The sequence below is a fragment of the Equus quagga genome, chromosome 8, assembly GCF_021613505.1.
Source record: "Equus quagga isolate Etosha38 chromosome 8, UCLA_HA_Equagga_1.0, whole genome shotgun sequence".
Taxonomy (NCBI): Eukaryota; Metazoa; Chordata; class Mammalia; order Perissodactyla; family Equidae; genus Equus; species Equus quagga.
Window position 1 is genome coordinate 86,989,344 of NC_060274.1, and position 25,467 is coordinate 87,014,810.

At 40.5% G+C, this 25,467-nt stretch overlaps 1 protein-coding gene across 4 annotated transcripts in view; it reads right to left on the bottom strand.

The window, feature by feature from the left end:
* Nucleotides 1–25,467, bottom strand: part of PDE1C (phosphodiesterase 1C) — a 492,809-nt gene that overhangs the window by 36,580 nt on the left and 430,762 nt on the right. For all 4 annotated transcript variants that reach the window (XM_046670213.1, XM_046670216.1, XM_046670215.1 and 1 more), the window contains 5 exons: nucleotides 23,500–23,581; nucleotides 19,986–20,106; nucleotides 17,861–18,036; nucleotides 8,864–9,094; nucleotides 2,468–2,545 (listed from right to left, as the gene is read on the bottom strand). In XM_046670213.1, the coding sequence (XP_046526169.1) occupies nucleotides 2,468–2,545; nucleotides 8,864–9,094; nucleotides 17,861–18,036; nucleotides 19,986–20,106; nucleotides 23,500–23,581 (688 nt within the window). The remainder of the gene's footprint in view (nucleotides 1–2,467; nucleotides 2,546–8,863; nucleotides 9,095–17,860; nucleotides 18,037–19,985; nucleotides 20,107–23,499; nucleotides 23,582–25,467) is intronic.

Here is a 25,467-nt window from a genome sequence, read left to right on the forward strand (position 1 = left end):
TGCTCCTTCCCTCTGTGCATGCCTAAGCTCATTGGTGTTTGAGAATAACCAACTGCGGTCCAGTTTCCAATGGGTTTCTTTCTGAACGCATACAATGTTGAAACTTAAAACCATAGTGGGTTTGATCACACTGGGCACTGAATTATGTTTGGATATTCCCTCTCAAAAATTAGACAGAGCTGGTCACCATTGGTTCCCAAGGGTTGGATCAGAGGTAAGGACATTAAAAACAGTTAAATTGACTCCCTCTGGTCATAAGATGTAATAGGATCCATTAAAAAGAAATGCTCAAAATGTGTCTCTGGTTGTTCCTAGTTTTTAAAAATCAATATATCCACAGATCTACATATGTATCCTTTTAAAAATTTTCTAAAATAAAGAGTTTTAACGACCACGGTGGGAAGGGGTAGGTGAGACTGATCAAATTCTTTTCCACTTCATGTAACCAAGAATTACCTTTAGTTCTAGGAAAGATTTGGGGCAGAGATAGCACAAGTAGCTAAAGCCCAATTATCTAAGTCCTGATGAGATCAAAGCAATGATAATGACTGATGTCATGTTAGTCCATCAATGAAATTAAAATACAAAGTTGTTCATGCCCAAGTTTGTGTACAAACTTGCAAGTATGTGGACACACCAGACCCCATTTGAAGAAGTGGAAGGTTGGTGTTACGGAGGGAAAAAGGGATAGACATCAGAAAATATCTCTTCTTTATTTACTGCATTCTGTTCACTGCCCTATGGGATCAAGAATCCTGCTCGTTAAATAATCAAGCTTTACACTTACTTGTATAATAGAACATAATATCTATTTCATCACCCCTTGCCACAAACCATTTAATTATTTTAAATACTTGGGGAAAAGTCAGTTAAAAAAATACAAAACAAAAAGACTTAATGAAGACAATAAAATTCAATCCACAATGCCCACATGACATTATAACAGATATTTGCAGCACAGTACAAAACTCAACAAGATTCAAGACCCCATGCTAAAGATTTGAGATTCAGTTTATTCTGGGCTTTTATGCTGTAGGAATTCAGATGGGCTAGTCACTGGATATAGGATGGTCCAGGTGTCCAGGTATTGGGGTTATAGTCAACATCGTTCTCCCCTACTGTATATGTTCTTGTTTGTGGTACCTTGACTTGTGTCGAATGATATCTGGCAAAAAGCCTCTGGTATTTGAACAAATGTTACCCCTGACAGAGTCTGGCTAAGAGACTGTCATTTTGAATTCTATTTTATCTCTGTGTACCTCACATCTTAGTCACAATCATTCAAAGAGGGTATACTTATTAGGTAAGTGGTTTCTGATGGCATAAAAAATTTCCTGAAAATCTACACGTGTGTTACCCAAATATTATGTGATAAGACACGTGGAGTGAATTATTTGAATGATCTTAAAGGAAAGTTTGAGAACGGATTTCATGCATACGAGTAAAGAGAGCATATCACAAAGGTTTAGAGATAAAAGCTAAAGGGGCTGTTTCCTCTATTAACAGATGTGTGAGGAGTGTGTTCACATTTCTTCTGATTCCTTGACCTGACTACCCAGCATTCGTTCTTCAATGGCATCATAACCAAACCATTCAAACAGCTTAGCATCCAATACAATGTCTCCAGGGAGATACGATTCAAAGCGAGTCTGGGACTCTAACAAAAACCACTCCCAAGAAACTTTCATTTTTAGTTTAATATTATATACATGAATGAAGGAATAACTAGGAACGAACCCATGTTACAACTGAAACAGATTTATATAAAAGGTGAAAGTAGTTTTCTCAATCTGATAGCTCAACGTTTAGAAGGTAATATAATTTGAATCTTCAGGTTTTAGAAAGAGTGGAATGCTGTTTATGAAAAGTACAAGCAGTGCTCATGAAGCGCATTACAATGCAGGTTCACTCTAACTGGTTTGGGATTGTCATTCAAAGCTTGCCTTTAAGACTTACTCTTGCTGATCAAACAATATTCTATAGCTATGCATGTTCCCCAGTACGTAGGCCTCTCAACATAATGATGACACGGAACAGATTTCTGTTTTTGTTTTTGCCAAAAGTAATAATCTATTAAAGGTAAAAAATGCGAAAAGGAAAAACGTGGACCATTTCCCATTTATGCTGCACAATTCACTATCAAAGATTCGTATTTCATTCCATTATAGTCAGCAAGTCCAGAATCAACTTTTTATAAAGTTCAAAGTGAAAAATGGCAAGTGGGAAAAAAAAGGGTATAGAATGCATTTGTGATGGAGAAAGTATGGTGGAAGAGAAGAGAGACAACAATAATTCGTAAATTATTGAAAAAGGGAGAATAGTACTCTTTAAATGTAGTGAAGTGTTTTTTCAGGGTATAAGATAAGAATATATTAACAACCACAATTTCAATTATAGGTGTAATTATAACAAGATTGCATTAAATTGCACAATTAATTGAAAAATGTAATGGGAATTTTGCTCTTACCATCTGTTTTCTTTGAATCATTTCCGACATTTGATTGATCCTTCTTTTCCGTCTTATTTTTACCATCTTTCAAGTCACCTGAAAGTAACAAACATGAGAAACAGTATATGCATACAGCTAAGGGGGAAGTTATAAATATCTTTAAACCTGTGAAGGGAAAAAAAGAAGTACAGTATAATTTTAGTCATGAGGGGGTACATGTCTGAGTATAAATATCTCTTTTCACCACATATTAGGTCCTGGAAATTGGATTATGACCCAGAAATTAAGACTGAAACTTCCCATTAAACAGGGTTGTACTTAAGTCAATAGTGTTTATTTTCCAAGAAAGGCAATTCAGCTTTATGATTAGGCTGTGGAGTGAGGAAAAACTTGGGTGAAATGTAAGTTATATCAATTAATTGCTCTTTAGCCTCTATGTGCTGCAGTCTTCTTATCTGCAAAATGTGGGTAATAATACCTACTTTACAGGCTTAAGATAAGGACAACTTTATTTAAGGTATTGAATGTGAAATCTGGCAGTGACAGTCGTTACTATAAAACGGAGCTATAAATGATATTCTAACTAATGAGCTGGTCAAAATGCAATTTGTAAAAGTTAATAAACACCATGCATACAAATATAGAATGAACATGTGTCAAAAACTTACTTAATTCATTTATGATGGAACCAGGGAGATAGTTAGGATGGTCCCAAGAGCCTTCAAGGAAATGGGTTTTTAGAGGCATTTTAGAAATATGTTCAAATAACATTACTAGGTTAGAGACAAAATTGGTTATGTTCCACAGGGCAATAAAACCACAACCTTTGGGGTTATCGCCTCTACCAGTCAAAAATCTACAAGTTGGCACATAACTTCACAGTATCTAGGCTTGATTCAAACAGTAAATGACAAAGTTAAATACAGTCATGTTCTCCTAAAAAGGGGGTCAGCAAATTATGGCGCGTGGGCTAATCTGGCTTGCTATCTGTTTTTGGAAATAAAGTTCTATTGGAACATAGCCACACATGTTCATTTATACCTTGTCTGTGGCTGCTTTCATGCTATAACAGTAGAGGTGAATAGTTACAACAGAGACGTGCAAGGCCACGAATATTTACTACCTGAGCCTACACAGAAAAACTTTGCTGACCCTTGTCTAAGATAGACAATTAAATAATTCTCGGGCAGGTCTGTTCAACTGTATGCCAGTGTGACCTTGAAAGGTCATGGTACCCCCTCCCCTAGCCTCATTCTCAAGTTTTGAATATTTTTCTCACCAATCTTACTAACAGCAGCTTTCTTTTTAGCCTGCATAAAGCCAAGAAATACATTAGCTACTAAAATACTGGTACTTAGTGAAGCAAAAAGACCCTAACAATGTTGCAACCAGGAAGGAGTGAGCAGTGCTCCAAGGTAGGAGCAAGACAGTATCTTTTTTGTTTTCCTTGTGCCAGGCAGCGTGCTAAATGCTGCGTGCATCATTTCATTAAATTCTTATAACAACCCCATTTTGGAGGTAGTATTACTGATAGTGGGCGGATTCATCAAAGATTAATTCACTAAATGATCAATTTGCTGAATAACAATCTCATCAAATGATTGTAGATGTTTTTCAAGTTTGAGTTTTTCCTCGACTTCCCTGCAGCCATTCTGTCACACATTGGTCAGTCCAGCTGCACTGAGTGCAGTGGCCTGCCCGCCCGCCTGTTTCTCACACCACCTGGGCCCCACCACTGCCCCTAACCTTGCATGTGCATCTCCCTCTAGCAGCAAAACTGCTCTGGTTGGCCACTGCAGATCTGGTTTAAGACATCTGTCTGACAGTTTTTGGACAAATGGCCAACTGATCTTTCGACAAAGTGATTCTGCTTAAAGCAACTTGCGGAGAATAGATGTGAAACTCGTATCATCATCTCCATTGTACGGCTATGGAACCTGAGGCACAGAGAGAGTAATCTACTACAGTATACACAGATGAGGCTGGTTCTCAAGGCTAACCTCCCAACTATTATATTTTGCAGCTTCCTGATGAAGCGTAAATTTTAGATTTCAGGCTTCTGTTTACCATTGCCATCTCCTAAATGCCTTTGGCCTACAGACTTACAACAAAATGATTACCTATGGATAATTCAAGACCATTCTGGGTTGTGATGTATTCTACAAAGCAAATACTTTTAATGGGATTTGACAAAGCCCAAGCTAAGTCAGGAGTCAATAAAGGCTCCAAGTTTCCTCTTTTTGTTGATTCTGAAATGAGATGAACTGGCCGGAGGGACTAAGGAGAAGCGGAGTTGACTCTGGCCAGGGCACAAGCAGGAGGAGCTTAAGTGAAGGACGTGATCATCACTTTTCACCACCACCACTGGCCAACAGATGGATTCCTTTGGAGGGCCCACGAATCAGTTCAGAAACTACTGGCTTTTCCTGTTTCAAGGACGCCAGAGACAGACTCAAGGATCTTAAGCCCTCTTGTCAAATTAATTCCCTGCAGGAAAAGGATCTTTCTTTCCTAAATGAACCTTCACAATACTTCAAACCTTCAACGTTTCCCTGGACTGGAGCTTTACCCACAGCTGCAGCAAGAACAGGATGTTTTCCAGGAGTCAGCAGGAGCAGTTTTATTTGCTGGATGCTAGCCAGCAGCCCATGGCAGAATGCCTTCTCCTCAGTCAGTGTTGGGGAGGCTGAGAGAGGATGTGCCTTGATGGAGAACAAAGCTTAGGGGATCCCATAATTGCTGATAGGAGACTAAACCTATAGAACTCCACTTAACCAATGTTCTTCAGCTCTATCCTGGAAGTATTTTAGGCGACCACAAAGAGGGGTGCTGGGAAAGTGACACATGTTTGTCTGATGATGTTCCCTGAACACAATCCATTAGGCAATTTCCCACAGGTTATATATGGAGTAATGGCCAATGTGAGCTGTTATTCAATAAACAGGGGGAAACAAGAGAGTCTTTCTGGGCAGTTATAAATCATTTTAATTAGGCTGCTGTAACACAGTCCCGCACCACCATTAGCCTTTCTTATTATTGCTCTAAATTGATTTCTTTTCCCACTTCTTATTTAATACTTAATTTTTAAGAGAAATGGTACATTATCGCTCACTTTGGGAAATAAACACAGCTGTGAAATCAACCCAACCTAGTTGAAGACTGAGGCTTCTGTTTGTTTCTTTCAGGCTTTCCCCCTAATTGTCTTCAAAATAACTTATTGCCACCTCTGCCCTCTCTGGGTGTTCATTTAAACCTCTCTTGTAGAATTGATGAGCTTCTTCGTGACCGGCCTTGGTTTCAATGGTTTCTCTCCTTGACCAGACCAGGGGGTGGCATACTATGGCCCATGGGCCAAACCTGGCCCCAATGCCTGGTCCTATGTGGCCCATAAACTAAGAATGCTTTTTATATTATTAAATGGCTAAAAAAAGAGAGAGAAGAATATTTAATGACATGAAAATTATATAGAATTCATATTTGAATTTTCATAAATAAAGTTTCATTAGAACACAGCCACGCTCATTTGTTTACATACGATCTGTGGCTGCTTTTGTGAGAAAATGGCAGTGTGAAGTAGTTGCAACAGACACTGAATGGTCCACAGGGCCTAAAATATTTACTACCTGGTCCTTTACAGAAAAGGTGTGACATCCCCTGGAATAAACAGATTATAAGCTTCTTGTGGACAGGAGCTAAGTTTCAATATTTCTCTGATTTCCTACTCTCCTCAATAGGAGAGAGTAGGAAACTTGCAAATAATAGGGACATGCTGGTTATGGAATATAGAATTTGGACTCATATAGACCTGAATTTGACCTGAAATCTCTACTTGGTGGTTGCTTGACCTCAAACAAGTGACATAACCTCTCTGAGTCAGTTTCCACATCAGAAAACGTAAAGGAGTCTATCTACCTCACAGAGTTGTTCCTAAGCTAACACCCACTGCCAATCCTCTTTTTTTTTTTTTTTTTTTTGCTGAGGAAGAGTGGCCCTGAGCTAACATCCATGCCCACCTTACTCTATTTTATATGTGGGATGCCTGTCACAGCATGGTTTGATAAGTATTGCATAGGTTCACGCCCAGGACCCACACTAGCAAACCCTGGGTCGCCAAAGCGGAATGCATGAACTTAAGCACTATGCCAATGGATGGGCCCTTTATTAGGATTTTTAAATGATTTAATGTAGGTAAAATTTCATGTACACTCTCTGGCACCTGTCACGCATTCAATAAATGTTAATGATATTATAATGGCTGTTTTTATTAAAGGAAAGACATTTTTAACCCACTTCCCTAAAAGAAAAAAGTAGGGAAGAAACACATCTTGCTTCTCTCACCAGCCCTTACATAGTGCTCCCGTGGGAAGGAGAGACTCATATAGAAGGAGGAGTTGAGTATGCACAGCTCAGCCCATTTCTCCAGTCCCCAGCCGTCTTTGAGATGTGTTTTCCACGAGACACACACCTTTTCTGTCCCTGCAGAAGTAGCCTGCCGGGTGCTAGGATGGAGGTGAGGGGACACCTCCTGAGCCCGCTGCTCTGTCAGCGTCTGGTTTGCTCAGCTCAGTTCAGGGCAGACGTGTGAAGAGGCCCATGCTCAGCTGACCAGGTCCGCATTTTCCAGTTCAGCTCCAGGTGCAGTGGAGCTGACATTTTGATCACTGACTCTCTGATTCCAGCACCTCCTTCTCAGTTGGTTTTGACCTCAGGAGGGGCAGTGGGGTGTTTTGCACTGCCCTCTAAAACTCCAGCAGGTGTATCATAAATTCGTATTGAACTGAACGTATTTTCTGGACTACGATGCACTTGAATACAAAGCAAACTAGTTATCAACAGTCTCTAGAACCAGGCTGCTGAGGGGCTGGACAAGTCAGATGACAGCCTTCCCTGTCTCCTGGGGTGTCACGGGGGTTATCTGAGGGAATTTATGCAAAGTTCTTAGAACATGATAGGAGCCATTATCATTATTATGTGTATTAGAATATTGTTTTCTGACTCTACATGCTATATATATTAACTGTAAAAAATAATGGGAGAGTGTCGCGCTATAGCACTTTCTCCGCATTTCTAATTACCCAGGCTATCTAGGATAATAGTAGAGCATGGTTCAGAGTAGATCACCCGGCCCTGCCAGGCAGGTAAGAGAATGAAGATGTAAAGAGAGAACTTAAAACAGCATCTGATGGATAGTCAATAAATGCTATTCTAGTCGTTTTATTGTCTTTGTTGTTTTTGCTATCATCATTATCATTAGAAGTTCACAAGTGGCCCCTGCTGTGAGCAGGTATTATTATGCACATTTTACAGAGGCAGTGGAAAGTAAGGAATTTGGCCCAGGCCACCAAGAAGTGAGAGGCATAGCTGTGACTTGACTCCAGGTCTGCTGGGCTGCTGAATTACCTTGCCACAACCTGGCAATTGAAAGCTCCAGAGACTCTGAACTTCTTGTTCTTCTGAAAACAGGGTAACCAACTCCACGCCCCTGCGCCTTCGCTCTTCTTGCTCTCTCTGGTGAGAAGTCCCTGCCTCCCATCTGCTCTGCTCAGCATTTAAAAGCCAGCTCAGACATCAATCACCTCCTCTTGAAGCTTCCTTTGACATTTACTCCATCCTGCAACCTCCAGACCCAACAAAGCCAATGCCTCTTTTTTGCACCTGTCCTTTGGGCATTTTATGTGCCATGCCACCACCATTACTTGCTCAGCATTATTTCTGAGGATGTCCATATCCCCTGTGAGACTGTGGACTTCTTGTGGCCTTTCTATTTCTAAAATCTCAGTGCCAACCACAGTGCTTGGCACACAGTTGTTAACCAGGACATATTTGTTTCATTAAATATAAGAAATCATCAACTGTATGCACAAGATGGTGAGCAGCTCATCCCAGTTCGCCTGGAACTTTTCTGGTTTTAAAACTGAAAGCCCTGCATCCGAGGAAACCCTTCGGTCCAAGGTGACCCTAATGTGCATTTATTCACCTACAGATGTGTAGACATCTACTGCAGGAAGAGACCTTAGGCAGACCTGCAGCCCGGCCCTGCTAGGGGAATGGTGCATAAGGGAAGCCTGACTTTCCACTCACCCATTTTGGCAGTAAGCACTCAGGAATGTGCTGGGATTGTTAATACTAATTTACCCAGTGGGTAGACAGACACTGGCTAGAGTCTCCAGGACAGCTGGGAAGGGCCCGAAAGGAATTAATCTCCCCGGAGAGAATGGCCCAAGCAAGCTTCTGGCTGCTTTTGCTGGGATCCTAACGGGATCCACAGCCCCGTGAGGTGAATCAGCAGCAGCTGGCTGATCAGGGAAGCCCCGCCCAGTGAACTGTCCTCAGAGGGGCAGTTGTTTGCCAGTTTCCATTCATCATGTCCTTAACAGCCCAAAAAGAGCCTTTCACCAGCACAGTTCCACTCACCATTCTGTTGCTTTTCTCCTGAAGACTTCTCCGCTTTGGAATTTTTCCCACGAGGGTTGTCGCTTTTGTTTGTGCGGGTTCCACTGACTTGATTCTTAGTTTCACCAGACGTCTTTCTCTCAGCTTTGCCAGCTGCGCCTTCTTCAGCCTGGCTTTTGGCTTCCATTTCCTTCTGCTTCTCCTCTGCGGCCAGGCGATCCTTTTCCTCCGCTTCCTTCTTGGCCTTCTCCTCTGCAGCCGTGGCAAGTTAGGAAAGGCATAGAAAAGATAAAAAGAGGTCAGGACATTAGGAGAATTGCCTCTTTGAACAAAAGCAAGTATTTGCACTGGGAATTAATACACTAAAATGACCCAAGGTGTTTACTGAGTGTTTGGGATATATTTTTGGTTAATTCAAGTCAGATTGGTATGTATATACAGAAAACCAATAAAACCAGTTCATACTGATGTCATTTGTGAAAACAGTGGATTAGAAGAAGAAGCAGGGAAGAAGTAATAATAAGGATAATAATAATTAATAAACCAATATTGTAACTGGCATTATTAATATTATTATTATGATCAATAGCTTCTCTTGAGTGTGTCCTCCATATCAGGGATTAAGCTAAGTGCTTTTCAAGGATTACTTCCTCTCATTCTCGAAACAACTTTATGTGGTAGCTACTAATATGGTAACCCTAATTTACAAATGTGGAATCGAGGCTCAGAGACATTATGAAAATTGCCCACAGCCACAGTAAAAATTGGAGTTTCATGTACATTTGCTTCGGATCTGGAGTTTAAACATAAACAATTGATTACAAAAAAAAAAAAGGGAAAATAAACACCATGAGAACAATACACTTTCAGGCCACTGTTTGTGAATTGAAAAGTAGGAAGAGGATAATTAAGGCTGACAAAAACACGGTCTTCAAACCGTCCACAAGATGAGAGGTGGCCTTTAGTTTGGCCTGCTACCCTGGTCTGTGTTTTCTTCCTTACTGAGACAATGTCAGCCTTATTTCCAATTCAGTTGACTATGAAAGGGTCTGGCTTTATGTTTAACCAAAAACACAGCATAAGTGCCTATGGCCAAGCATTCATGAAAAAATTGGTTCATTCATTCAACTAATATTTATTGAGCAGCTACATGTCGAGCACATTTTAGGCACTGGGAAGATAGCAGCAAGCAATAAGACTTATGGAGCAGAGAAGACCGTTATTAAGCAAACAAACCACTGAGATAATTTTAGATGGTGAAAGGGCTTTGCAAAAAAGTAAAGCAGAGTAATATGATGGAACGTGATCAGGATAGGGAGGGAGGTGGCATTGCATAAGGAGCTGAAGAAGGTGACATTTGACCAAATCCTAAATGATGAATTGCTAGCCATGCAGTAATCAGAGGAAATTCTAGGCAGAGGAAAGAAAAAACATAAGACCATGGGGTGGGAATGAGCTTGGTATATTCAAGAGACATTGAGTTAGCCAGTAAAGCTAACATAAATTTAGCAAAGTTAGTTAGTAACAGACGATGTGGTCAAATGACCAAGGATAGGCAGGGTTGACATCATTCAGGGCCTTGGAGGCAATAAAGTGGAGCTGCGTTGTAGGAAGTGACATAAATGGAAGGCACCTAACAGACCAGTCCTGCCTTCAGTCTAAAGATTCATCCCATTTAGCATTTAATTCACTTAAAAGGCCTTCCAGACTGAGCCATCAATCTCCATTATGAAAAGCATTATTGCATTTTGTCCTTAGATGTGTTCAAAATGTCCCACACCTCATTATCAGGGGTCCTCTTTACTTCCCTTGGTTAGTCTTGGCCCTGAAAAAAGCTGGCTTTCACAGACAAAAAGTTTTGTTTTTAACCTAATGGGCACCAGAGTGGTTATGCATGTGTTCGTTTCTCTTTGTTTTGGCTGCTAAAGGGTACAAAGCCGAAACGTGGTCCAGGTACACATGTTCCTGGGCTGTATGGCATTGCATTTTGTGGCTGTCTGTGATCTCTGGGTTCATTTTACTTTTCCTGTCCCTATAGTTCCCTGGCTCAGATGTCCTCCTTACTATATTATGAAGTTTTTATTCATCCTTTCATTGATTTATCCATCCACACAACCAAACCAATGCCCTGGCCTCACTCCAGACAAATTAAATCAGATGCTGGAGGGAAAGGGGCAAGAATAGGATATTTTAAATGCTCTCCAGATGATTCTAACACACAAGCATTGATTGTGTTGTCAAGCATTGATTTAAATTTTAAATGTTTGCCATTCAGTGTTTTGTGACATTCTACTTTCCAAAAGGATGTATTTATAATTTACAATGAAAAGATAAGGAAAGATGTTTCTACAAAATAACATAATTATGTGCATATATAGTATAATGTCTTCTGACTTTTACAGAAAGATACAAGAAAGATACAACCAAAGAGTAAAAGAATGCCCTTGAAGAAAAAGATGGTGAGACGGCATTCTCAGCAGACTGTGGGCCCCTAGAAAGTTCATCCAGACTTCCCCCATCCTTCTGTAGTGTCCCAAGGACAAAGGTCAAACGTCATCTCCATCACTGAATTCCCAATGCTTGGTACAGTGCCTGGAACATATCAGATGCTCATGGAGTATTCGTTGACTAAATGAAGCACACAACGGGTGTGATTCACCTTATCTGCCAATGAACCTGACTTGCACATATTCCATTGTCAGCAATCTAGACTGGTGTAAAATATGGAAAGTGTACACAGTCTGAAGTCCTATCCAGAGGAGTTAGTCATTTGACAAATGTTAATTTCCCTAACCACTAATTCAGTGAGTAAAAAGATGACTGTGCTTACTATAGAGAGGGAAACTGAGGCAAAGGGGAGGAGAATTCACTCATACTCAGGCATCAGGTAAAATGATTTATAATCCCCTCCCAGAACCTCCAGTGAATCTGTAGCAAACTTTCAACATTCAAAATATCCCCAAGTTAAAAGTAATTTTGATAAAAGCTGAAGGTGTTAAACTGCGGTTTGCTACAACAGAGCATAAAATATTATCTGGGCAAGAAAAATTCATCTGACAACTGAGTCAGACCAATTTTCTATGGAAACTCTAGCAAAAAAAAACTGGTGCGGGGGGGTACATCTCAGAAACAAATCCATTTTTGCTCAACTACAGCTGACAGCAGGCAATTCACGTTTAGATTAACGAATGGTAGCTCTTCTGACATCATAGTCAGATCCAGTATGAGCCTGCCCCACTACATGATTCCTTTTCCTGCAGCAATTGTGTTCCCAACGGTGACTCCCCAATGTTCTTCAACTTCTCTACTCTACTTCTGTCTCTTTCTTGTATCTATGAAATATCTGATATCAGTGTGATCAGCCATCAGCGCCCAGTGGTACTACTTAAAATAAGTAGACAAAAACAAGCAAACATAGAAAAAAGAAAACAAATTTACAGGAGGTACAACTGCTCTGCTGTACCAGATTCCTTTATATCTTCTGAGTGAAATTATTAAGACACATAAAACTTTCCTACGACGGGAAAAAGGAGGGAAGAGCACAATTAATTTGTACGTGCTAACAGGTTCCAATGATGACATATAGAGAGAGGATTAACTTTCAGGTCTTAGATCTAACACCTCTGGTACTCATAGGCTTCTAGACTAGCAGGAACCAAACATCGTAGCTTGATCCCACTTCTTCTTTATTTCCATTTTAGACCATCTGTGATGATGTGACTGACTCATTATGAAAGTGGCCAAAAGCAGGCAGCTATAGAGTTAAGGTAGAGCAGAGCCCTCAGGATCCACAAGCTACATTCTTCCTGAGAGCTGGTTCCACCCCACCTTGAGTGTCTGCGCAGTCTTGGAGAAATACATTGATTTCTCCATTTAATTTGTCTTTTGGAATAATGATACCATAGGCTCCTGGATAGAAATGGTATTGGGCTAGTTGTCCCTTGATATAATTTTCTGAAATGCCTATTTAAACTACCCACAAACAAGGAGAGAAAAAGAAAACGAGAGAAATTGACTCATGAAAAAAAAACAACCAAAATACTATATGAATTTTGAATAGACAACTCTCAATTATATATAAGAACAACAGAAAGGTATTTCTATGCTTCTCAGGACTCAGAAGGTATTCCGACAAGACCTTTCTGAAAGTTTCAGCCAAAGAAGTGCTCCAACTGACAGAAAAATTCAATCAATATTAAAAACTCAAGAACGAGAAAACATGTTAATGAAGTACAATAAAACCAGTAAATCTTAGTGTTAAATAAAAATAATTGTTAAGGTAGATATAAAACTTGATGCAAATATTAAAAATAATATTAAAGGATAAGTTAATTATAAAATAACAATTTGCTTATAATCACCTAGATTGAAATCTCATATCATTTCAATAAAAACTGAGTAATGACAGAGGAAATAAAGTAAAAATCCAATAAATTTCTCAGTATTTGCAAAGGAGTATCATTATATACTATTTGACATCTACATTGATAGAGACATAACTCAATAATAAATGTAAAGGTAATCTTTAGTGAAATAAAAATAGGATGTATAAAAACAGATTATAAGCAAACTTAAAAGGCATATGAAAACTGAGGTAGGGCAGAAATTGAAAGATATTTTGTCAACTGAAGAATTACCATCCTTAATGTATAAAGAGTTATTATGAATCAATAATAAAAATATAAACATCCTAATGGGAAACATGAAGAAAGGAAAAATATAGGGAAATAGGTACTCTCCCTATACTTCTACTGGGAGAAAACACTGGTTAAAAAAAAAAAAATTTCCAAAGCGGAATTTGATAACTTATATCAAAAGCTTTAAAATTTTTCATCTACTTTGACAGAGGAATTCAACATCTAGAAATTTATCCCAGATAAATAGAGGTAGGCTCAAAGACTTTTAAACTTGTATGTTCATAACAATCTTATACAGATCTTCCTCGACTTATGATGGGGTTACGTCCCTATAAACCCATTGTAACTTGAAAATATTGTGAGTCAAAAATGCATTTAACACAACTAACCTACCAAACATCATAGCCTAGCCTACATGCTCAGAATACTTACATTAGCTTCCAGTTGGGCAAAGTCATCTAACACAAAGCCTATTTTATAATAAAGTGTTGAATCTTATGTAATTTATTGCATACTGTACTGAAAGTGAAAACAGAATGGTCGAATGGGGACAGATGGTTGTAAGTGCTTTCGTTGTTCACTCTCGTGATCCCGTTGCTGACTGGGAGCTGTGGCTCACTGCTGCTGCCTTGCATCACAAGATAGTACTGTATCGCATATCGTGAGCCGGGAAAAGACCAAAATTCGAAGTATGGTTTCTAATGACTGCTTATCACTTTTGCATCATTGTAAAGCTGAAAAATTAAGTCAAATCATTGTAAGTCAGGGACCATCTGTATACAATAATGAAGACCTGAAAACCAAAATGCTCGGTAAAAACCGAGTGGTTCAACTATGATATTATGCACAATGTAACTATTTAAATCATACTTTCTGGGGCTGGCCCCATGGCTGAGTGGTTAAGTTTGCGCACTCCGCTTCGGTGACCCAGGGTTTCACTGGTTCGGATCCTGGGCGCAGACAGGGCACCACTCGTCAGGCCATGCTGAGGCGGTGTCCCACATGCCACAACTAAAAGGACCCACAAGTAAAATACACAACTATATACTGGGGTGATTTGGGGAGAAAATGTAGAAAACGAAAAAAAAGATTGGCAACAGTTGTTAGCTTAGGAGCCAATCTTTAAAAAAAAAAATCATACTTTCTAAGAATATTCAGTATCAGAATAAAATGCTCAAAATAGAAATAGAAGAGTAAAATACAAGACAATATTATACTATGATCTCAATTTATGGGGAAAATTTTTACTTATATATATGCATAATAAATCAAAAAGAATTATGTCAGAATTTCAACAATAGTTTTATCTGGCTGGAGAGGTTATGAGTGACTTTTATTTTCTTCTTTATATATTTTACTTATATTTCAGCCCTGTAACCTAAACACATATTATTCTTATACCAGAAAAAAATGTTTGAAAAGTATTAAATACTGCATGCAAATTGATCAATATTGATCAGTCTTGCAAATTGTTATTCCTACACATCTTTGTAACGGAATAATGATTTTCAGCCATAAGAGCTGTAAAAAAATGTTGGTTTAATCTTTCCTAACAACTAGCTTTGCAAATCAAGTAGGTTAATAAAACCAAGATTTTAGATCCAATCCCATTTCTCATCAATTCAATAACAACATATGTTCAAGTGCCCCGTGCAGGGCAGGCTCTCTTGAAATCAGAGTTTTCTGGTGAAAAAGAACAATGAGTATGGGCCGGCTATGTGGCTGAGTGGTTAAGTTTGCGCGCTCCACTGCAGTGGCCCAGGGTTCGGATCCTGGGCGCGGACATGGCACTGCTCGTGAGGCCACGTTGAGGCAGCGTCCCACATCCCACAACTAGAAGGATGTGCAACTAAGATATACAACTGTGTACAAGAGGGGTTTGAGGAGATAAAAACAGAAAAAAAAAAAGATTGGCAATAGTTGTTAGCCCAGGTGCCAATCTTTAAAAAAAAAAAAAAGAACAATGAGTAGAACAGCCTGGAATAATCTAGTACAAACTGGACACCAGCAGAAAAACAGATGCCAACTGAATTTCTTAAAACCTGCCAACCAGCCGACAGCATTACTAAGGAGGCTGAAAATGATATAAAATATTATAGTTTTTTTTCTTAACACATCATCTCAACTTTGCACTCGCACCTCTAACTTTCTTTTCCAATGTGTTAAAATAACAGCTACCAAGTATCAGGCACTAACCACATGCAGGTTTTGTTTTCAGTGCTTTATGTGCATTATTTCCATTGTTTGCATCAACTCCATGATACGTATTATCATCCCCAAAAGGGAATCTTCTCAAAGAATCTACCTGAATTGGTCAAGGAGCACACAGGGCAAATAGAGATTCAATTCTCCCCTTTCCCCACTGATGGAAATTTGCTTTGATACCTAAACCATCCTCTCACAAAATACAAATAACTCAGTCTCTGTGCCTTCATCCATCCCCTTTCTCCTTATTCCCCGTTTCCAAATACAATCCCTCCTTCAGGGCTTAACCCCAGGCATCCTTCAAGACCTGGTTACAAGATGCCTTCCCACACACTCCAAGCAGGATTAGCAATAAGCCCCTTTGTTCTTCCAAAATAGCTTAAGCATATCTCTATCAGCATACCTAACAGAGTTTAGAATCATTAGCACTTATTTATCAGTTATTTTTAAAGGGCCAGTTTTCCCTTGGAAAAGAAACTGTTTAATGCTCCCCAAGGTGATCAGTTTCAGAGGGTAATTTTAGGAAGGCAGATAATTGCAAACAAATTATTTTGAAGTACCTCTTCAAATTGCGTGTTGTCAGGAATTGGATTTTCAAGTGTAATGAGTGTAATTGATTATGAGTGTGCTTCTTTTGAGACGATGCAGTAGCTGCCGTCGCTGCTTGCAATGCCTGCCAACAAGGAGGATTTCAATGTCTAAAGTATATGAATAGACTGAGAGGCTAAAATTAAAATACGGAAGAGGCGTGGGCTCCCTCCACAGCTCAGGGTGCAACATCTGTCCCAAAATGATAAGGCCCAATTATGCCTCAAAAGTGCCATAAATATAAACCCTTTGCCCTACCTGAAATGAGCAGCCACTTGGATAGGATTTTGTGGACAAGTCACAGTGGTTGAATAATTGGCCTTTGAATAATTCCAACAGTGAGGTCTCTTCTCTCCCACTCTAGAAGTAGCCCCCCAATATATGAGGGATTAAGACTGCCAGAACATGCTCTGCCTGGCTACTCCCACCCTTTTTCTCACTTCCATGGACACAGGGTGGATAAAAGTGTGGGGTGTTGTGTCTGGGGCTAAAATTCTCCTTGCCTGTTGCTATAAGGATCTGGGGCTCAGAGCCTGTGGGTGCTGGCGATGAGTGCAAGGCCTTGACCGAACTCCTCTTATTCCTTTGACAGAAACTCTATAGTAACGTTCCCTCCCCACAAGAGACTAGCAGCTTTGAGAACAAGGATGTATATTACTCATCCCTGCACCCTTCTTGGAGCACAGAGCCTGACACACAGTAGGCACTTGATAGATGTTAGCAAAAAGCGTTGTTGAAGGCTCACCTCCACAAAATCCACTGGGATCAGCCCCTCACTGGGCACCAAGAGCCATCCAGGACTGTGTCCCTCCCTGGAATCAGGCCTCACAGCTTCATATCCCTTCTCCCAGGTATGTGTCCTGACCTAGACGATAGCACGAGCATGTAGGGTGTGTTGATCGTGTAACACATGCTCAATAAACACAAACGCACACGTGAACAAAGGAACGTCAGCTTTCAAGAAACAAATGCACTTCAATCGTATCTTGTGTATAGTACCAAGAGTCACAACTTTTCTGATCTGAATTTTGATGATGTTTGCTTCAGTGAATTTCTGTTCACCTGCAAGTTACCTTCATCTCAGAAGACGAGTCTGAGATGACTGAAGGGACATTGTGAACATGAACGGAAGATACAAATGCATGTGAGGAAATGAAAGCTCCTTCTATCCGAGTACAATGGCAGAGGTGGCTGCCAGCCAGGCTTTACTTAAATAAAAAAAGGAATAAAAGCCTCATAATTGTGCCACATGACATGAAATGATAGTGACAAGATGGTTCAGCAGAAACCAAGAAATAACAACACCCATCCTCTGTAGAATCTTCATCCCAAGAAAAGGAGTTCAGTCATGTAGCACAAAGGTCATGCTGTCAAAAAGCTTGGCTGTGTGCACCATTCTATCATCCTTGAGTTTCAGATAGAATGAAGAGCAAAAGATAGTAGCTTCTAACTTTCAGCAATTTGAATCTATATCCTAAGATTGTGATTCATTTGCAACACCTAAAATCAGGGGTGGCAAAGCTTGTTTTGGAGTGGGTGCTGAGTGGTTTGGACAGGTCTCCTGGAAGATAACCCGGGGGCATGTTACCTTTGGGCACCTTGGCCCTCCATCGCTCCCGGTTGATGTGCACCACCTCAGTCCACGTGGCTTTAAAACTCTTATAGTCAACAGGGATGACAGAATTGTTGATCGGGGCACTTCCTTCTGAGCCAGTGCTCTTGACGCCTGATCGCTTGGCATCTGCCGAACTGATGTTGTTCAAACTGGAGGACAAAAATACCACACCAAAGAGGAAGGTTAATGTTTGACAATGTATGCCAACGAGGAAGCCCATGAGAGGAGCAGTTAGTGCTCGTCAAGTTATTGCTGTGAAATTCCTGGGTCCTGAGGCTTGTGATTATCTTATTTTCCATATGTGACCGGTGGGAAATTCTGTATCTTCAGCAGGAAAAAAATCAAGATTTTGGCCTCATGAAATATTTCCATATTTCTTTTCTGTTGCTTGGTCTCTTCTCTTTTTCAATATGACTAGGATCCACTCACATGAATTTTTTGTTCTCTACTCTCTGAAATTAACTAATTTGAACTTAGACTTCTACTTGGTTCCACAGTTCACCCACCCGCTTCCACAATGACCATGATTCCAAGTTACCCAACCACTTGGTCCTCTTTCTCTCCAGCTCCACTTCCCCCTGTACTTGGGTGCCTCTGATTCCAGGATCCCCAAGGCCAGGGGAAGGTGATTTCCTTACGTTCCTAGGGGGAGGTGGAGAGGCACAGATGGCTTGGAGATTGTGGGAGATCAGTTGTGCAAGAGACCTTTTGTAAATATGAACATTACTGTAATCTTTAACATAGGCAACTTTGCAAATAGGGAAAGTGTCATCCTTCTGGGTAAATTTAAAGAAGTACCACACACTTTTAGGTGGCTAAAGCAGTGACTGACATGAATGGAAACCCACCGAATGACAACTAAGGCTGAGCAGATAAGTAGAGGACGTTTCAGCCCAGTGCTGCAGAGCTGTGGGGCTGTGGGACTCAGCAGGGGGCGTCAGTCCTCCTTGTTAGCAGCCTTGACTGAATCCATCTACCTTGAGCATCTCTAGGGTCCCACTGTCTTAATATTCCTCTTGCCTTCTCTTTTCCCTATTTATTCCTTCTCTTGCTCGTTTCTTCTCTTTTTTCTATTTGCTTTATTTCTTTCCTTTCTCATGTCAAAGCCCAGGTACCACTAACAGTAGTACCATGAATAAAGACTAAGTGTCAGCTTTATCGTACTAGCACTTCCTCTGTGCTGGACCTTGTCTTAAGGGCTTTACATAGACTGAATAACTCATTTAATCCTCCCTGAAACCTATGGGTATTATAATCCACATTTTCTCAGATGAGGAAACTGAGGCAACTTGCCTGAGATTGTACAGCTAAGAAGCAATGGGATCAGGATGTTTAACCCCAGCAATCTGACTCCAGAGGCTACATGTTTTTCTTTTCTTTTGGTGAGGAAGACTCACTCTAAGTTAACATCTGTTGCCAATCTTCCTCTTTTTTTGCTTGAGGAAGATCAGCCCTGAGTTAACAACTGTGCAAATCTTCCTTTATCTTGTATGTGAGCATGGCTTGACAAGCGGTGTAGGTCCACACCCAGGATCTGAACCCGTGAACCCGGGCCGCTGAAGTGGAGTGCACTGGACTTAACCACTAAGCCATGGGGCTGGCCCCAGAGCCTATACTCTTTAACTACTAATCTATGCTCAATATAATGATGCTGTGGCAGAAGGCGATTTAAAATTTCACCGTTTTTTTCTCTACATCATTTTCTTCCAGAACCTAGAAAGGAAAATCATTTTCATTTCTTGTGATAATTCTGATCAGTGGTACTTTCTTTTTGGAGTATTGGAGCGAGGACTGTCTGGGCACAGCAGGTAAAAGCAGAGTTATTGGTGTTGCCATGAGCAAAGGCACCGAGAGAGAATGGGACAGGGGTCTGTACCGAGGACCTGCCGGTCATGATTTGGACCTTGGTCACTCCTTTCCAGGCCAGCCTGGAAAGTACAGAGAGGACAACTTCAACTCCTCTGAAAAGAAGAAAGAGGCAGACATCTCTCTTATAAGGAGGTAGGGCAAACATCATTATGAAACAGCATCCCTACCCCTTCCAAAAGAAGAATTCTGCCCTCAAGGACAGGCCAATCTGACAAGTTTCTCCACTGACCTCGAACGCCTCTGTGCTGTCCCACCAGTTTGAGAGGTTTCATCAATTAACGGACTCACGATCTTCTCGGTCATGTCCGTGAGCACAGTGAAGGTGGGTTCCACAATGAAATCAATAAAACCTGAAGAGAAACAGCAGTGCTTCAGAGGAACTATATATTAACATGGGCCTTTCCATATTTTCCCATGGAAACTGATGAGTCATATTTTTCTTTTAAAATTCATCTACATAGGAGCTCCACATCAGATTAGGAGAGAATGGATTGGTCTTATTCATTTAATATATTCTTTGATTTGAATACTATGAGTCAGTTCCATTTCTCCTATATAACTTTCCTATGACTTTTCAGTAGATAGCCCAATAAAGTGCTTAAGAAATACATATTCAACATCCACTATGGAATAAACGCTGTGATGGGTGCTGAATGAAAGACAAAGATGCATAACACAACCTGCCTGCCCTCAAGGAGTTTATAGGAGAGACCAATTGAGCTCAAAAATGACCTCTTGAGTATATGGAAAGGGTCAAATGAGAAGCCCAAATAAATGCCCCTGGGAAGGGAAGGAGGGAGGATATTTTCCCTCCCGTGGAAAGAGCTGTGAACAGTTTTATAGAGGTTGTGATGTTTGAGTGGAGCCCTACGGCTCTTCACTCTAGGTGGAGCAGGTGGAATAAGCAAGGTGTCAAGGATGGGAAGAAGTGCAGGATGTGTCTGAAGAATGACTGGGGCTTAGAGATTCTTTTGGAGCTGGGGAGGGAAAGCTTGAGAATTCAGGTCATCACCAGCTCAGGGAGGAAGGCTTCTAAGTGTCAGGATAAAGGGTTGGGACTTAGATGGGCACTAGAAGCCCCTCAAGATGTTTGGGCAGCATTGTAATAAGATTTTTTTAATGTTCTTTGGGAAAATTAACCTGGTACGATGGATAGGAGAGAACAGCAGGGCCTGAGGCTGGGAGAATCATTTCACAAGCTGTTACAATAGTTGAAAGGCAAGATAAAGAAGGTGGGATCCCATTCTGTTGTAAGGTGGGAATACAATGGAGGCACAGATACATGCACAGCAGGAAGTGGTACTGCCTCTAGGTTGGATCTGTCAGAGACTCCAACAGCAAAGCAGAGAACACAGAGATGATGAGGGAGAATGTGGCTGGGGAGAAAAACGATGGGATCAGTCTTAGATCTGCTGACTTTGAGATACAGGGACACATCTGAATGGGAGAGGGCAGAGTGGGAAGAAACAGGGTTAGAAACTGGGAAAGGAGTCATTCTGGAATGATACCTTTAAGAGATTGCCACATTGAGCTAGAGTGACTGTCTCAACAGCTCAAAAATACCCAAATGTTCTGTGACTCATCAGGAGAAAATATATGATCTGGAACTACTGGTAGTAATTCCTTACAAAGCCACATGAAAGCTGGAAGGAAACGAAATATCAATCGAAGGAAATATGGTGTTTGGAAATGTACAAATGCCTATTTGGTTTTCACAATGACTCAGGTGGGGGTGATACTGGCCTTTAATGCCCAGTAATGACAGATGCTAAAAGTCCTATAATGTAATTGGCAAAATAAGAATTGTCCCAATCAAATACCCATAGTGTCCTGATAAGGAAACACTGATAGCCAAATTTGTATTCTAGTAAATTGCAGTATAATTTTAAGCTGAAAGTGAAGTGTTTGATGACACTATTTTCACATTTTGTTTCTCGCAAGTTAAACTCAACGTGTGCGAACCAGAACTAACTCATCAGCTTTCCCTCCAACCCTTACAAAAGGGACCATGGTCCAACCACTTAATCTAAATTGCTGCCTTTACCTTACCTTTGCATCCAGCTGAATCCAGAATATCTTATATGCCATCTCTTTTCTGGAGAGTCCCTGTACTACCTTAGTTCCCACACTTAGCATCTCTCCCCTGTAATCCTGCAGGAGGCACCCAGCTGGTTTCCTTGCCTCTAGTCTTAGTCAAAATCCTCCAAGCTACTGATAGAGACATCTTTCTAACATGGGGGCCGGCAAACTTTTTCTGTATAGGGCCAGATAGTAAATATTTTAGGCTTCTTGGGCCATATCTATGACAAATCCTTCACTCTGCCACTGTGGTACAAAAGTAGCCACAGACAATATGCAAATGACTGAGCTTAGCTGTGTTGTAATAAAACTTTATTTACAAGATCAAGTGGTCAGTCAGATTTATCCCACAGGCTATAGTTGCTGATTCTTATTCTAAAACATTGATTTATACATTTTAAAACCTTACTTAAAATTCTTTCGATATGCCCTCATTTCCTACAGGAAATCATAAACTATTCTTAATATAATATATAATCTAGGTCTGATTTTCTCTCTAAACACGTCCCTCACTTCATTCTATTCACACTATGCCAGTCATGGAATTGTCTGTAATTCCCCCACCATACAAGGCTGTTTTAAATTTCCCTGCTTAGTATATGCTAATCCTTTGTCTGGAATGCCCTTCCACCTACCCTTAACATACCTCTAACACATATCACCATTTGCACAAATATTGCCTACTTTTCTCTTAGGACTCACCTCAAATATTACCCTTCAACAAGTCTTTCTGGGTCTAACGGTTCACATACTCGGTCGCACCACGTACAAAACCTCCACCTTAGCACCGTAACACTTTAATAGATTTTGTTTTCATAATGTCTTGCCCACCACCCAAAACTGGCTCAATGTCTTTGAGAGCAGGTAACATGTCAAATTTGTCTCTGTTTTTTTTTATAACATCTGTTATAGTGCCTAGCAGTGCCCTACACTTAACAGAGACTCAATACATTATTACGACAAAAATGACTAAGTATTCAAAACACAAGTGGAAAAGAAATCAATAAATCTTTGTTGAATTTATTTTTTGAACGACTTCAGACTCTTCCAAGGTGGAGGTCACTGATGACATTTCATTTCTATATGGCACCAGTACCCTCTTGCATATCTGAGGAGTTTTGTAATGTACATATATTATGGTTATTAGCAGTACAAAAGTTATTCTTACCAAAAAAATTTTAAAAAGGTGCTAAAAAGTTTTTTAAAAGGAAAGAAGGAAAGAAACACTTAAAAAGAGTCATTCCTGGGAGTAGGATAATTCAGGAAATGGGGCTTGTCCTGGAAACAGAGCTGGGGAAAGAATTGCTGAGGAGAAATGCCATGGAGACTTCCAGTATTGCACACAGAATGGAGAGGCTAAAATAGAATGGGCTTCCTGCCACTGATTTTTGTCATCGCCTTGGAAAGTTGAGGCCTCTCTTTCTCTTGGCAGGAAATGATGGAGACAGCAGAGAGTCACTGTTTAACATTCCCATGAACCAGCCACATTCCAGGGAGAAGGACGGGAAGAGTGGTTCCATCAACCCAACCAACCAAGGCCGTGAGCACAGCATAGCAGAACAGACCCAGGTTCCCAGCCAGAGAACCACCGGGAGCATCGGAGCTGACTTCCAGACATCTCTTTCTGGTTTTTCCTTCCATCCAAAGGGCTGGCAAACACGTACCTACTTGCGACTGAGCAACCATGGTTGACTTTCGGTCACACAGAGGAGAAAAAGGCAGCCCCAGCTCTGCTTCTCTGTCACCCTAGAAAAACAGGAGGTCACAGTAAATTAAGAACAGTAGGCTAAGCTGCCCAGATTTTATTTAACAACTTCAGCTGCCACGAAGGCCCCTGGTCTTCATTTTAATTATTACAATTACATTATGTAATAAGTCCTTATGGGGCCTGCTTTTCTGCAGAAAAGACACCAAGAGGCTGAAGCCTCTGGGGTCCAATCATTCCAGCCAACTGCAAAGGCTCATGCTGTTGTATAGAAAGCCTCATCAGGCAGCAATAGGTCCCCCGACGAAAATAAGAAAAGCAACACGTTCTGTGGCCTAGAGCCAACACTGCAGTCAGAATTTCTGTGTGTTTTTGAGCTGTCCTGTGTCAACCTGTGGCCTTTCTTGAGCCAGTGAACCCCTCCCAGCTGTGGGCAGTTTCCAAGAAGCAAATTCAAACTGGACTGATTTGGATTTATTCTCTAAAGTGCCACCTAAAGCCACATACCACAAGAGTAAGTGCTTTTGGGGTCTTAACCACAGGGCTCAGTCCACAGTGAAAAGTAGATCAAAAAAGCAGCAAATAATTGCTTGCATTTATCAAGTTAGTCAATAATAAAACAAGGTTCTCTAGCCAATACGTTTTCAATCTCAGCAAAAAATATCACGATAATAATCAAGTGCTATGGAAAGTCTAAATAATGATGGAGATGAATTTTAAAAACCTGAACCAGACCTTAATACTTCAGCCATACACCTAGAGGAAAGGGGAAATATGTCACCTTTCTTACAGCAGTGAAGCTGTGCTGATTCATTTTACCAGGAAAGAATCTTAGGTTAATGGCTACTGCCTTGGGCTGGCATCTAGCTCTGTGATCACAGGAAGTTTATTTTCCCTCTATAAATTTCAGTTTCATGATCTATAAAATATGGGATAATAATCCCTATATCATCAGGTTATGATAGGACTAAATGAGAAAATGTATGTAAATAAATAAGAAGAACTGTTATCGTTTCCCAATAGGCATCTCTAATATTTAAGTCAAGATTTGAGAAACATTTAGGAATTTCTTACATCTAACACACTCTGATTATAATAAATATAACTAATAAATTGATAGTAAATAAAGAGTAACAACAACCTGGCTCAAAACCAGGTCTAGTTCAAAAACTGAAAGCTTTTTCTTTCTAAGGCGTGTTACCAAAGAGAAAGGATGCTAGAACATGCACACATTTCATGTCTATTGAAAGGAAGGAAAAGGAATGGGCGTCTGAGGAAGCTGAAGAGTGGGGCCACAAAAGGCACTGAGGACATCCAACGGTCTCAGGAACAGTCCTGAAGTGGCTTGGTTCCTTCTGCGCCCCTTCCTGTATAGCCACCCCGTGGGACACAATGGCGCCTCTGTTTCCGAATTTGCTTTGCTGAGGGCTGCTTTACTGCTCAAGTAGCATGACAAAAATAATTTACTCCCTAGCTATTTCCACTTGGGCAGTATGAAGAGAAGGGAGAGTATTTATCACATAAATTGTAGTTGTGTTGATGGTTTAGTGGGATAGCTCAGCCAAAACAAAAAAAAAACCCACTCTTATTCCCTACCAAGCAGTGATACAAGTTGTTTTCTTGGCACATTTTAATGGAGATGGGGTAGAAGAGGCGGTGAACACTAACCACTTGACTAGTAAGATGTAAGCGTTAATTTGGATTTTATTACTGAAAAAGTGTACGATATTAAACAACTTCTTATCCTATGGTCTTGTCATACCCACATCTGCACATCACTTACATCTTTTGGATTTAATTGAGCTGAGTGGACTTAACTATTAAAAGCTTATTTTAAAACAGCAGCCACTGAATTCCCTTTGGAGGACAGATACATTTATGAATTGGAAAGATATGCACAAAAAGTAATGTGCAAGAGGGGCCGAAC